Genomic DNA, 14,695 nt, shown 5'->3' on the forward strand with positions numbered 1-14,695 from the left:
TCCAGAGTTGAATTGTTTGGGCACAGTAACAGAACACATGTTTGGCGCAAACCAAGGACAGTATTTGAGCACAAGAACCCTCATACCAACTGTGAAACATGGGGGTGGAAATGTAATGGTTTGGGGCTGCTATTCTGCAACAGGGCCTGGCCAGCTCACTATTATATAATACACTAGGAATTTTTCATTGCGTCAGAAGGTGTTTGAGGAAAATGTAACACCAACACTTAATATGAAGCAGATGTGGACTATGCTACATGACAAGGATCCAAAAAAATCCATTAAATCCACCAAGGAATGGCTCAAAAGAAAGAAATTGAGAAAAAAGTCAAAGCCCTGATCTTAATCCTATTGAAATGCTGTCAATGCCGGACACTGGTAGACAGTAGGGATGGGCAGTATGACCTAAAATGTACATTACGGTATAATTCTGAAGCACAATATTAGTTTTTCTTAAAATTTCATGACAATGCAATCTTCACTGCTGCGGCTGATCTACCGCACTTGCCTGGATTTGGATGTGGTACGGCAGGTGTGTCAAATGAGTGAAATCTTTCCAACGTTTGCAGTGCTTTGCCATGGAAGAAGAGCTAATATGTAGCTTTCAACAGTAGACTACGTTTATGGGATCACAGGAAAACTTAGTTAAATATTTGTAGTGAGCTAGCTATAACAAATTATTACATTACAATTATACTGAACTAGTGTATAGTGCCTGTGATAAAATTGGTGGCACACACACACAGATTCCTGGAATTATAGATGGGCCACAGTGCCCGCGATGATGTTGGTGACACACACAGATTTCTGGAATTGTAGATGGATAGTGCAGTGCCCGTGCTGCAGCTGGTGATGGCATTTCTTCTCAGTGGTTTTGGTACCTATATTTCTCTGTCATCTCTGAAGTACTTGTTCAACCTCCACATCTATTCTAGTCAAATTGCCAATAAGGTGGTAGCATACATTCATTTAAATGATTATGTAGCCTTCATTTGTCTGCTTTTTCCTATGTTATCAATTGCTTATGCTATATTGGTTCTCTGTTAAATTGTCTTACCAGGACAGATATCTAAACATTTTATTCATAACAGAAGTCATTTTATGCAAAATGGTTGAGCCAGTTGTAATAATTGTAGGCCTAATTCACCATACCATACTTGTCAAAGCTGCCATCAGTAAACACATTAATTTAAGTAACAATTCACTGATATATATATGAACGTATATCCACTTTATATTGTCATTCTGTTAGCTAGCCAGCCCCTTCGAAAGCAGCTGAATATCGGTTGTAGCCTAAAAGCGAATTCGCTTCTAAGTTACAAAACAGAATTTCCGTAATACGCTTAGTTTCCTTCAATTGCGAATGCCTTTGTTAATCGCATTAGTTAAATCGCGATAGCCTACTGCACTCTGTTGGTTTATAAAAAGGAAAATATTAACTTTGCAGAGTGCCTGGTTCTCGAAATATCAGATCAAATACGTTGCAGAACAGAGGACCAATCAGAGTGAAGGGGCTGTGATGCGAAGAAAGAAAGCCAAGATGCAGCAAATTATTTATTTTTTTATTTGATGTCAAAATTCTTATCCAAACAATGTCAATCCCGGCACAGCACTCTGTCGGGTTATAAAGAGAACATGAACAAAATTGAAGAGTGTCAATTTTAGAGGGTTCGAGTCAAGCGTGGGAAACTAAACCCATTTTAATTTGTACACACACACAGAGAGATTGGTGTAATTATAGAAAAATACTCTATTCTGTTGACCTACAATAAACATTTTTAACCCAACACAATTTTAACCAACCTGGCATCATTGCCTGTATGGCTACACTCTTCCATGCTGCATTTTTTACGTTTAAGTCTCTGTAAACATCGGAAGTTGTTTTATTAAAAAAAAAACAATAAAGCATGAAAATGGTGCACTACTACTTTATCTGTACAAAACTGATTATGAGGATGCGGAAGACTGCTTGCGATGTTTGCGTTAAAGTTTAGTATGGTAATTTTATGCCGTGCCTGGTGTGAATGGGCCTGTGACAAATCTTATTTCTGGAAGGCTCTACCACGGTTAGCACAGTATAGTCAAAATCCATATCGTGAGACAAAGTTATACCGGTATAATTTCATACCATCCACTCCTAGTAGACAGTCATAGGAAATGTCTTATTGAGGTAATTTCAGCCAAAGGGTAATACCAGCTATTAGGGCATAGTAGGGCTGTCCCCGACTAAGATTTTCTTTGGTCGACCAAGTTTTAAGAGATCATATGAAAGAAATACCTACGTAAGAAGGGAGATTGACAACTAGACAAACATAAATGTACAAACATTTTCCCGATCTGACTCAATGTAGCTGCTGGACATTCCAGATTCAGCCGCTATAAAATAAGCTATTACTAATAATAAGTCTCGTGTCACCAGTCCTGTTGTTACCGAATGCCGATATAATACAAAATGCCTGATTTGTTATTATGTATTATCTCTTACAATGTACTACAAATAAAAAATATTGTTTGATTAACATGCAAATCATCAGAGCACGCTGATCACTGCCTGAAAAAGTGCAGCATGCGAACTTACGTAGAAGCCGAGGTGCAACAGAGAAAGATTTTGTAGTCTTGGCCGGAGAATATAATGTCATTCGATTTGGATGTGATTCTTATAATAGGCATATTCATTTTTCAACCCGGCGCGTTAGCATGAGCGAAGTAGGCCAACTTACGGTTTTCAGGTGGTAGGCTTTGATGTCGAACTATGAAAAATAAACCGTTGTTAGCAGAGTTTGCATTCAACGTTTTTCGAGCCACCCGGTACTTTGTAAATGTAAATATACTTTCATGAAATGCTGCCATACCACAGATTTATTTTCCATTTTGACTAATAACACCGACAAAGTAGGCTATACACAGTTTGTAGTTCGGCAGCCAATTGTTCTTGTGCCATGTGCAAAAAAACAAAACAAAGCACAGATTAACGAAAGGGAAAACAGTAACACCTTTTCTTTTAAATTACATATTTTTAGAGTTGCTTTATTTGTCTTAAATAATATAATCTACAATTTCTGTAGAACATTTCTTTAATTCAGCAATGGTGACACAAGCGGGAATCAGATCTCACACTGCCATACGGCAGCCTGACTAAAAAAATGTTAGTCGACCAAGAGCATATCGACCAGAAAATCAACTAGTCGACTGAGTGGGGACAGCCCTAGGGCATAGGGTGTCCAAACCTTTTCCTTAGTAGGAATTTGTGTTGTCACGATACCAAAATTTGGACTTCGATACTGATACCAAGTGTAGTATTGCGGTAGTCTACTGAAACGATACTAATGATTGAATTGAAATTGAGTATTTGACAATTGTTTAGTCTTTTATTTTCAATTGGAACTTTTTACAAAGTGTATAGAAATGTAAGCATAAATAAAATGGTTCAACCAGGTGGTTGAAACCCTGTTCCCCCTGTGCTCTGTGTAAGAGACTGTTGTAAATATTAAATTTGTTTTGAACTTTATTAAGTATGAGCCTATATTTAACACAAATGTAATACACAAGCACTATACAGCAAAAGTTTATAAAATGTTGCGCTGATAATGCAAGTGTTTTCATACTGCTGCGAGTCCAGGGTATTGTGCAATAGCCAAGAAAACGCGCATCTCAACCTCGCGTTCTTCGGATTGATAAACAGCCTTTAGAAAGGCTCTGCTTTGTATTTGGCGCTGCCGCGCTAGCGTTGCTGGGAAAGATGAGACGTATACAGTGACGTAATAACGTGGCTCTGTGGTGGCTCTCTAGCCCGTGGAAAAGCAAACCGGTTCTTAGAAGGCTTGCAAATTGAACCAGCTCCGAAACCGGCTCTAGCACCAGCTCCGATCTAGCTCCCAGTTCACTTTGGTTGAAAGGGGGTATTGGGGTAAGAACTCATTCCCTTCCCGGAGTAAGCACTCCATTGGTTTCCTGCTGAGAATCAGGGCCTCAGATTTAGAGGTGCTAATCCTCATCCCCCGCTTCACATACGACTGTGAAAAGATCCAGTGAGTGCTGAAGGTCACGGACTGATGATGACTAGAAGACCACATCATCCACAAAAAGCAGCGATGAAATCCCCAGCCCACCGAACCTCAACCCTTCCCCACCCCGACTACGCCTCGATATCCTGTCCATGAATATCACAAACAGGATTGGTGACAAAGCATAGCCTTGGCGCGACCAACCCCCACACGAAACAAACTAGACTTCATGCGGAGGGCCCGGACACAGCTCGCGCTTTGGGTGTACAGGAATTGGATCGCCCTAAGAAGGGCCACCCTCACCCCGTACTCCTGCAGCACCTCCTACAGTATCTCCCGGGGGTCCCGGTCATACGCCTTCTCCAGATTCCCAAAACACATGTAGACCGGATGGGCATACTCCCAGGCCCCTTACAGGATCCGTCATTCCACGACCAGAACGGAACCCCCTTCCTCTTCAATCCGAGGGTCGACAAACGGCCAAACCATGTCCATATTTCCCAAAAAATAACTAAATATTTCACGGGGTGTTTGTTCACATGACTGTACATAGTTTGCTCTGAAGAGTTTAACCTAGATGGCTTCTGTAACTTGGATAATCCTTTTGTCTTTTTAGAAATCCTACCTACAGTCTTACATACTGAGAGTGGCGCCGATAGTGGCAGAACTTGGTAGTAAACTTTGTTCTCAGTGCATGTCTAAGCGTTGTATATTTTCAGAGTGACCTGCTACATTGACCAGATGAACACGTGGTACGACATAAAAACTCACCTGGAGGTGACCAACAACAGTCTTTTCTCAGAGATCCAGGACACCTTGGGAACCTTTGGCCTCAATGGCCTCGACAGACTCCTCTGCTTCATGATTGTGAAGGAACTACAGGTAAGATCAGAAGTAGAGACAAAGGTGCAAAAGGATTGGATTACAAAAGGTGTTGGTTGCTGTTTGCTGACATCTTGAACAAGTCTCTCTTGCCAAATTGCAAGTCTTGGGTAGTTAGGCCCAATCTCCCCCCTGAACCCTCACAGACTTACTTGATGTCACATGGTAAGTGATTAAGGGCTGCAAGGGCTCAAATTGCTATGAATAGGAATGGGACAGCACTTTGCTGCATTATCTGCAAAATAGTCATGTTGTTGGATCAAATCTGATAAAAGCGTATTTGGAATTTATCATCAAAGGACAAACTACACACAGTTCTGGCTATGTTTAGCTATGTTTATGGCATAAATATGGGTTTAGCCAACTACCTTTCCATACTTTCGCCATACGTAACACTAGCCGCGATACACATTTTTGCTATGTAAAACACTAGTTTAACGTAAGTTATTAATATAAATACAATACATCCTCCGACCAGCGGGGACGGTAACACCTGGATGAGAGGGACCTGAGTAGAGAACAGCCTGAGGAGAGAGGTCTGCAGTTGAACCCATCTCCAAAAATGCTTATGAAAAGGGTGCATAAAAGGCTTAAAATGTCGGCACACTTGACGATTTGACAATGGGACAGCCATAAGCCCTCACATACTTAGCGAGAATGCGCCTCAAAGTCCGTAAGTCTGTGAAGATGAACATTGGGATTGGGCCACAGTTGGTTTTTATCGAGACCTATCTGTATGTAAAAGAAAATCATAACTTACATCAGGTGGAATTCACCAGTGACTCAGAAGTCATTCTAATTGACAGCTCGACATGGCTTTTGTGATTTACAACAAAGAGTAATCACACAGTATAGTATTTTGTAGTGTGTAATTAAAGTGTAATGTTTGCTCATTCCCAGACAATGGGCAAACATATAACCAATAACTCTACTCAAGTTATTGGCATAATAAAAAAAAAAGTAAATTGTATCAGATGGTTCACAGAACATTGTAGGGTACTGTATGGATAAAACAAATGTTTTCATTTATTTCCCATCAGAATTTCCTGACAATGCTACAGAAAACCATCTTAAGAGACAAGGCAGTGGTTGACGTCTTTAAAGCCATGTTGAGTGCCGTCAACCCAGTTAAAGGCATTGTTGGTAGGTATCATAATAGTATTGTCAGAAGCATTGTAAATAATACCCTGATCCATCAAATGTAATAAATTAAAGTATTTATTCCATCCCAGCAAATGCTAGTAAAGTCTATGCTAGTGCTGTGGCCAAAACACAGAAGATCTGGGGCTCTTACTTGGAGGCCATCATGAAGGTTTGTCATACCTTTCTGGTGTTAGACAACAATCCTCACTACTTGGACACTGTAATATTGTGCTCTGTGAGATTGCAGCACTTAGAAATCAAGGATGAATGACTAAATGTTTTTGTTGTACACAATACAGGTGGGCCAGATGCAGATCCTCAGGCAGCAGATTGCCAACGAGCTGAATTACTCTTGCAAGTTTGATTCCAAACACCTTGCTGCAGCTCTGGAGAACCTCAACAAGTCAGTCTTCCTCTCAACACCCACCTTCCCTTTTCGAAATGATTGTGCAAACAGGAGAGGACAATGCTGTTGTTTACAACATTTTCATGCATAGCCTGCAGTATGAAAACATTTTCCCCTACAATGTAGCAGGTTCATTATTAATGTATTATGCATCTGTGTTTGTTAACTGGTATAAATATATATGCTTGTAGTTCTCTGCTGGCAGACATTGAGGCCCACTACCAGGACCCATCACTTCCTTACCCCAAGGAGGACAACACTCTCTTATACGAGATCACAGCATACTTGGAGGCTGCTGGCATACATAATCCACTCAACAAGGTGTGTACAGAAGGGAAGACAGCAATATAGTGATTTGGTTTCCATTTGAACAAAGACAACAATCGTAAGAGAATGCAAATGACTAACAAATATAATAGAGAATGGTCCAATTCATGTCTTGTAGATCTACATTACCACCAAGCGCCTGCCTTATTTTCCAATCGTGAACTTCCTCTTCATCATTGCGCAGCTGCCCAAACTGCAGTATAGCAAAAACCAAGGTGAGCCAATGTAACAAAGATGGTTTGATAAGTAAGCCAGTTTGAGGCCTGAAGACCTTTCCAGAGCTTACTGTCATAACACATCCTTTATACTCAGTTGAGACCGTTGCAAGAACAGCCACCATCTTATCTTATCACAAACTGGCATTGCGTTTAGTTTTTGCATTTTGTTGAGTTATTTCTGTTTTGTACAGGGATGACATGCAGGAAAGCCACAGACCCTGTTGACTGGCCACCACTGGTGCTTGGTCTGCTCACCCTTCTCAAGCAGTTCCACTCCAGATACACTGAGCAATTCTTAGCTCTTATTGGTCAATTCATTCGTTCCATAATGGAACAGTGCACCAGGTAAATATTATGTTAAATCAAAAGCTCGAAATGGTTTAATATTTTGGCCATCATAATTCAATTTTCTTGTGTTTTTGTTTTGGGGGATTTCTTTTATTTGTATTGCATATTTTTTATTAAATAATTGTACATTGTATAGTAGTGGTTAGAATTATTTAGATACTGTCGTACATTTTCTATAAATTTTTTATTTTCTACATTTTATATTTAAAACTGTACATGTTTACCGTGTATACCTTCCTGCCATAGTAAATTCCTTGTTTGTGCAAACTTACTTGGCGCGTATAAAGCTGATTCTGAGTGTTGCCATTCCAGTCAGAGAATCCCAGACATGCCATCTGATGTGGTTGGAGCATTGATGTTCCTAGAAGATTATGTTCGGTACACTAAACTTCCCCGCAAGGTAGGAATTGAATAACAACAACAAAACATGGTATTTCCTCAGTATTTTCTGTGTTAGGTGATATTGAAAATCATGCATCGTTTACTGATTGGTATTTATGACCATAGGTGGCAGAAGCTCATGTGCCCAGTTTCATCTTTGACGAGTTCAGGACGGTCCTGTGAAAATCTGGATGAAGATCTTTTCAGTCTAATTTCTGTTGTTCATTTGTTTTACTTGAGGCCTCATTTCACCAACAATGTATCACTAATGCAATAATGAAGTTGTAAATTAGATTAACATTTTAAATAACCAACATTGTTTTGCCAACTTTGTGCTGTAAATGTGCCATTGTCTAATGAGATTATACATCTTTTAACAAATAATATGCTTTTTCTCAGTTGATTACACTAACACTGGAACACTTGCAGACACAAAATGACCACAACCTAAAGCTCATACCTTATCCTACACCAATTATATACAATTTTAGTTTTTCATTCATTTTGCAGTTAATCAGTGCCACATTGACCTAGGGACTAGATCTCTTCCACACACAAGGAAGACACGTGCGAAGGCAACATCATATCTCCAAAAATGATTGAATTAAAGGAAATCTAATTAATCGCTAACGCTAAAATAATCTTTACACATCCACCGGTCAAAAACTGATTCAACTCTGACTCTGATTCAATCACAAGTTCATATGAAGACTCTTGACAATGTTTTGTACACAAATCTGAGAAATAGTTGAATGTAAGATGAAAAGTAGATCTATTGTGAATATTTGAAATGTGCATGCTTGACTAATTGCTATGGCTTCTTCCAAAATCCTGTCTCCCATGCTCCACAGCGCGTGCGCTTCAAATTCTCACAGACTCATCCTGGCCCTTGACACACATGCAAGCTTGGCGAGAAGCACACACATCCTTTTTGGAAATTGTGGGCTGACCAAGCCCCCACCCTCACTCATTGGCTTTTAGCAAAATCCCTTGTGGACCTTGGTGTAATTGCATTTCCGATTTTGTATGCAATGGTAAAAAGTTCTCAAAATCCTGAAACATTGATAGTATAGGCCAGGGGTACTCAATTAGAAACCCAAAAGGTCCACCAACCAAATGTCCATTCAGTCCAGGGTCCGGAACAATTCTTGTTTATTTTTCTGGCCCTAACCTCGGAGTTCTGGGGGTAATTTTGTTCAAAGTGTCCATGGGGGGGGGTTCTTAATGTTGCGGGGCGGTAGGGACGGACTGGGAGTAAAAATAGGTCATGCACATTCTATGTTTGATGTGATGCTAGTTCATGAGAACGCTAGGATACTTAATGCGAGCGCACGTAGCATGCGAGAATTTTTTTGAGCTTTATGTAAAATGAACATAGCCGTTTTTCAATTGGTAAAACCTTGTCTAGTGAAGGTGATGTCTTTTTGTCTCAATTTTTCAGCCCCACCCTTACGTTTCTTAGCCTGGTTTTCCATTGTTATTCTTCTCCCGGTGCTCCCGATGGCCAGTCCGCTTCTACGGGGCTGGGCTGTGCCGCGGTGGTGAACACATCGGTTTTGTGCTCCCCACCGGCATCACAAATGCATACTTGTCTGAAATTAGGTATTTTTGGAATCAACTTTTCGCCGGGTTTAGAGCACGCCATGTTTTTCGCTAAGGAAGAAACAGGTACTGTTAGGAAATCGATTAGCCTGCGTTGTTGCGAATGACACACACAACCTGACCCACAGAGGTTGCGACCAACTTTCAGTGAATGAGTTGTCATGGTGATTACAGTTATTAAAGCTCCTGATTGGACCTTTGTATTGGACACGTAAGATAGAAACCACATTTAGTTGGAACAAAAAGATGTGCCGGTTAAAATGGAAACGTTCCGTCAAAATGAATTAATTCCATAATAATATATCGGTTATAGGTCCGAGTCCGGATAGGGAACCGCCTGGGTCCGGACCCGGACCGCGGTCCGCCAATTAGTGACCCCTGGTATAGGCCATGAGTAACTACAACACCACAAATGTCCCACCATTGCCCATAGGTGGCGCTACAGGCCACGCCCCAATTGTCCATTTTCAAAGTGATGGCATTTCCATCCCATGAGTCAAAAATGTCGGAAACTATACATGCCTTATTTATCATGGGAAACCATACAGTCCGCCATGTACGGTGAACATTTTGAAAATGTACAAATATCTTGACCATGAACCATGACTCCAATTTGGTATGTATGTGTAGGCCACATGTAGTTATGCTAGTTTGAGACCACAATAGCTATGGGAAAGAGAGTGAATGCAATAAGGAGGATGTTGAAACTCAGTTTACATTCACATTTAGTCATTCAGCAGACGCTCTTATCCAGAGCGACTTACAGTAAGTACAGGGACATACCCCCCGAGGCAAGTAGGGTGAAGTGCCTTGCCCAAGGACAAGGTCATTTGGCACGGACGGGAATCGAACTGGCAACCTTCTGATTACTAGCCCACTTCCCTAACCGCTCAGCCACCTGACTCCTGACTGAACGTATCAGGTAAATACTGTTCAGTCAAGACACTCACGTGATTGATTTCCCCATTTATTCTTATACATGAAAAATAGGTTTAACATTGGTGGAATGGATGTACATGGGGAAGCGCTCCCTGCATTCACTGCAGCATGCATGACATGAGGCAGGGAGCAACGAGTTAAATCCCCCACAGGGAGTACAGACAGACAACATGGGGGAGAAGGGGTTGGTGGTGGGTGGCAGCAGCGCAGAACACAAGGTAATCGAGGATGCATGTGCGTGAGAGTTTAGGCAGAGGTAGTCTTTTAAACCTCTAGGTAAATAAAAAAATCTGATTTGATTGGAACACTCTTTTATACATTTATAGTTGGATTTGACATTAAACAGACATTTAATTCATTTAGCAAGTTGTTTAACTCAAACAACCATAACACAGTACATATGGTATACAAAACTGCATTCAGATTTGGCGAAATTGCTAGCTTGGATGTTATCTTTACATATAGATGGGGTCTTGTGTTTACAAACAATGAGGATGCGCACGCAGCTTCAAGGCAGAAAGATGCGTTCCTGTATGTTCCGCCACCCCCCGCTTTTCTGAATAAAGTTCTATTGATCTGACTTGTTGATTTCTGTTGCTATGAAAACCAGTTTAGCCAAGCTAACTAACATTGTTTTTAGCTAGCTTGCATTACCATTCAATCACTAACAAAACATTAGTAGAAATAGCTAGCTAATCAGGCAGAACTGGTTCATGCAAGAGACTCTGAGTCGGGGCACACCTTCTTAGCAGCGCAGGCTATTCAAACAGGATACCACTGCGCTCTGCATTGCTTAGTGCGACACAGGATGCTCACTGTTTCAATCTGCTTCCTCTGCCTCCCCGAGAGGGAGAATGCGTTCGCTGCTCTCTGCTTGGATGTCGAGACAGTTTCTCTGTTGGGTGCGGCAGGGAGCCGCTGCGAGCAGAACCATTATGCCAAAATGTGTATGTAATAAAGGATCAAGTAATCACTACTACTGAGTCATCCTGCCTGAACCTCAATTATGTCATACGTTGCTGGCTGAACTGGTTTCGATTACAAGGAGTACATGCGAAAATTGGTACTAGCTGATGGCAATACGCTTCCAGACCCACACCATAGCCTACCGGATCATTTATGGGTTGACGATATGTCAAAATGGCCCTGTATCGAATGGCCAAATATCTCAAATGATCTTATAGAAAGCCCAAGTGTATATACACGCCAGAGTTTAGATGCATACAAGTCGCTGGATGCAGTAAATGATGTCCTATGTAAATACGATGAAATACTACGACGCCGGGAAACAGTTTTGTGCATTAAGAGCAGGTGTCCTGCCCAGCCAACGACAAAGACTAAAGGATCTGTATGATGCCTGGATGTATGTACATAAATAACTTGGTTTCATCCTGACAGCCAACTGCACTTGTATGGCTGGGTAAGTGGCAGAGCAAGTGGTCTAAGAGAATCAAGATCAATAATGACAAGTCACCTTTACTAATGTAGACCTATCCTGTAGGTTGGCTTCATGCTGCAGCCATCATGTGCCAGGTCGAAATGTCAGTGTAACAGGCCAAGCAGGCACAGAAGTGGTTGCGTGCACCTCCAAGCAAAATGCTGTTCCGCAAAGGTCGGGCCTCAAAAGCTTGGTGGTATGAATTTCAGCTGGCCTAAACCACACTTCACTGAGATGCCCACTTCCCGCCCCACCTCCAAAAGTATACTAAACGTATCAGGTAAATACTGTTCAGTCAAGACACTCACGTGATTGATTTCACCATTTATTCATATACATGAAAAATAGGTTTAACATTGGCGGAATGGATGTACAGGGGGAAGCGCTCCCTGCTTTCACTGCAGCATGCATGACATGAGGCAGGGAGCAACAAGTTAAATCCCCCACAGGGAGTACAGACAGACAACATGGGGGAGAAGGGGTTGGTGGTGGGTGGCAGCAGCGCAGAACACAAGGTAATCGAGGATGCATGTGCGTGCAGGTGTGCGACTTTATAGCGCCGCCTATCGAGCTAAGCCTATGGGCTAAGAACACGGCGATGGGTGATATGACGCACGCTGCCCGAGTGCCATGCCTGAACTTGCTTCGCTCATTTCAGTCAAGACACTCACGTGATTGATTTCACCATTTATTCATACACATGACAAATGGTTTAACATTGGCGGAATGGATGTACATGGAGAAGCGCTCCCTGCCTTCACTGCAGCATGCATGACATGAGGCAGGGAGCAACGAGTTAAATCCCGAAAACACCGACACTCCGCCAGTCTATACTATGTGTAGAGCGGAGTGTCGCTCCTCCTGAGCCACAGGAGGACCACATGACATCCCACTATTTACTAGTGACGAAAAACAAGGCGTCTTCTGGATGCCCAGGTCATGCTATCATTACCGATGACTAAGGCTATGTGTGCACATCTGTCATGTTGCATACCATCTGATGCGCAGTCTACGGAACCGTCCCACGCACACGTCCCATCCAGACCCAGTGCTCGACGAGACGTGCGCCCGCAACCAGCCCCATACACCGATCATCTCTCCGGTACCCTTCTCATCCAACGCGGGCAGATGCTACCTCTAGAGCAGTGCTGACTCTCTAGCGGCCCATCGTCATGCGCCCAGGATGTACACAAAGGCAGCACAAAGACGCTATGCTGGAACACGGGGGATATGTTATCTAGTGGGAAGGAACAAGGTGTGTGTGTCAGCAGCATGCTGTTCCTGGCCAGTATCCGGGGTATCTCCTGAGATACCTCCAGACAGATTGTCATAGTGCATGCACAATATATACTACAGATATTCTAGCATTGTGATGATCCGGTAGCCTTCTCATCCATACAGGGCAGATTTATGCTACCTCTAGAGACCCGCCCTCTAGCGCCCGTCGGCAACCCAAAGGATATTGTAGCAACCCAGGGGACTTGAAGGCCCGATTCACAATGAAATAGGACTCAGACATTTGGCGTTAACATAAATTGTCCTTTAATATAGGATTCCAGGGTAAGGGTAGTGGGACAAACTTCAAATCTGGATTCTTCCCATCCGGAGTCTGTTGGCCTTCATGGGGTGTGGTCCTGTGGGGGGGTAAAAGCATAGCGAGAGGTCAGTCGTTTCTAGCCAGTCTCTTGTCTGAACAACTCTCCTCCAGGGTTGTCACTCTGGTCCTTTGTCTTTGTATGCGGCCTTGGGCTGGCTCCTTACATGCCTCCCCTGATCACCTGATGGGGCAGATAGACTCCTTCTATCACCTCCCCTAATTTAAGTCTATGGACCCGCCTTCTGTGCCGGATTGGCTGGTCTGATTCCCCTGGTTTGCTACAATGTACGCGAAGGTGCCTGTGTGCGCAGACATGGGATGTTAACTGAGGATGTGAGAACAAATGTGTCAGCGGAGCATTCGCTGTTCCCTGGGAGTCCATTTTTTTTGCTGCTCATTTACAACTGAAAATACGAGTGAAGTGTAGAATGAAATAGATGTCTTCTCATTTCCCCTGCAAGAGGCAGCCTCATCGTTGAATCAAAACGAATACATTTGGCAGACCGGTGTAAAAATTGACCTAATCTCTATGACTTGAACGTCATTTTAAGTTTTTCCCTTCTCATGATATTTTCAGGGATTTAGCCTACTCATTGCATTCATTCATTAATAAAGAACCCCCTTTGAAGATTATTCTACGACGTTACCCGGCAATAGAAGATGGAATCGCGATTCAAACAGTACCATCTGCTAACTGAAAATATGCCCCCCAAAACGTTGTACGGTTTAGGCTGAAATTAATTATTTTCATGAACAGATTGACAACGTTTAGGCTGTGGCAATGAAGTTCAGGTTAGTAGTTAGATAGACTTTTGATTTAAGTAAGGGGAGTGCCGAACATGTTCTGTCGCCGTTTGACTTCCTAAACAGCTGTGTACTGTACTGTAGATGTTTTTGTAGTGTGTCTCGCGTAAGCTACAGCGTTGCAGTGAGCTACACTGGTTTGAAACCACAGGTAATGGTAATTTCACCAACAAATCGTTTACTAATGTCATAATAAATCCTACAACGAAAATGTATATGTGAGGAATGTTTATTTTAACGATTGAAAACAGATACATCATAGACCACTGTAGTATTTGTTGCCCGGGCAACACAGGCTAATGCCATGATGCTAATACTTCAGTGAAATAGTAGACTACTGTTTCCGAAAGTAGATGTACTTCCTTAATAATATCAGCTTATATTGTACATTACACATCACAATTGTCTGTCATATCACAAAGTAAAATGAGTAAATAGTTATCACCCTGGCCTCTTTGCTTGTGGCGTTTCTGCAGCTGCCTTGCAGTAAAGCTATAGTTAGCCTAGCTATCCCCCAAGTTAACAGATGCGAAACGAATGTTCTGCCAAAGGTAGTCACGCGTGTTTTCGTGATGTTAGTGACGTTAGTAACGTCAGTGACTGTGG

The 14,695-nt window shown here is 42.2% G+C and overlaps 1 protein-coding gene across 4 annotated transcripts in view; it reads left to right on the forward strand.

Annotated features, from left to right (window-relative positions):
• The window catches only part of washc5 (WASH complex subunit 5), an 88,986-nt gene extending 80,200 nt beyond the window's left edge, over positions 1-8,786 (forward strand). For all 4 annotated transcript variants that reach the window (XM_062464694.1, XM_062464693.1, XM_062464695.1 and 1 more), the window contains 9 exons: positions 4,724-4,886; positions 5,927-6,029; positions 6,119-6,198; positions 6,329-6,432; positions 6,627-6,756; positions 6,881-6,977; positions 7,172-7,325; positions 7,641-7,728; positions 7,836-8,786. In XM_062464694.1, coding sequence (XP_062320678.1) covers positions 4,724-4,886; positions 5,927-6,029; positions 6,119-6,198; positions 6,329-6,432; positions 6,627-6,756; positions 6,881-6,977; positions 7,172-7,325; positions 7,641-7,728; positions 7,836-7,892 — 976 coding nt within the window. In that variant the 3' untranslated portion in view covers positions 7,893-8,786. The remainder of the gene's footprint in view (positions 1-4,723; positions 4,887-5,926; positions 6,030-6,118; positions 6,199-6,328; positions 6,433-6,626; positions 6,757-6,880; positions 6,978-7,171; positions 7,326-7,640; positions 7,729-7,835) is intronic.
• Positions 8,787-14,695: the final 5,909 nt, after the last annotated feature.

The sequence above is a fragment of the Osmerus eperlanus genome, chromosome 7 (assembly GCF_963692335.1).
Source record: "Osmerus eperlanus chromosome 7, fOsmEpe2.1, whole genome shotgun sequence".
Taxonomy (NCBI): Eukaryota; Metazoa; Chordata; class Actinopteri; order Osmeriformes; family Osmeridae; genus Osmerus; species Osmerus eperlanus.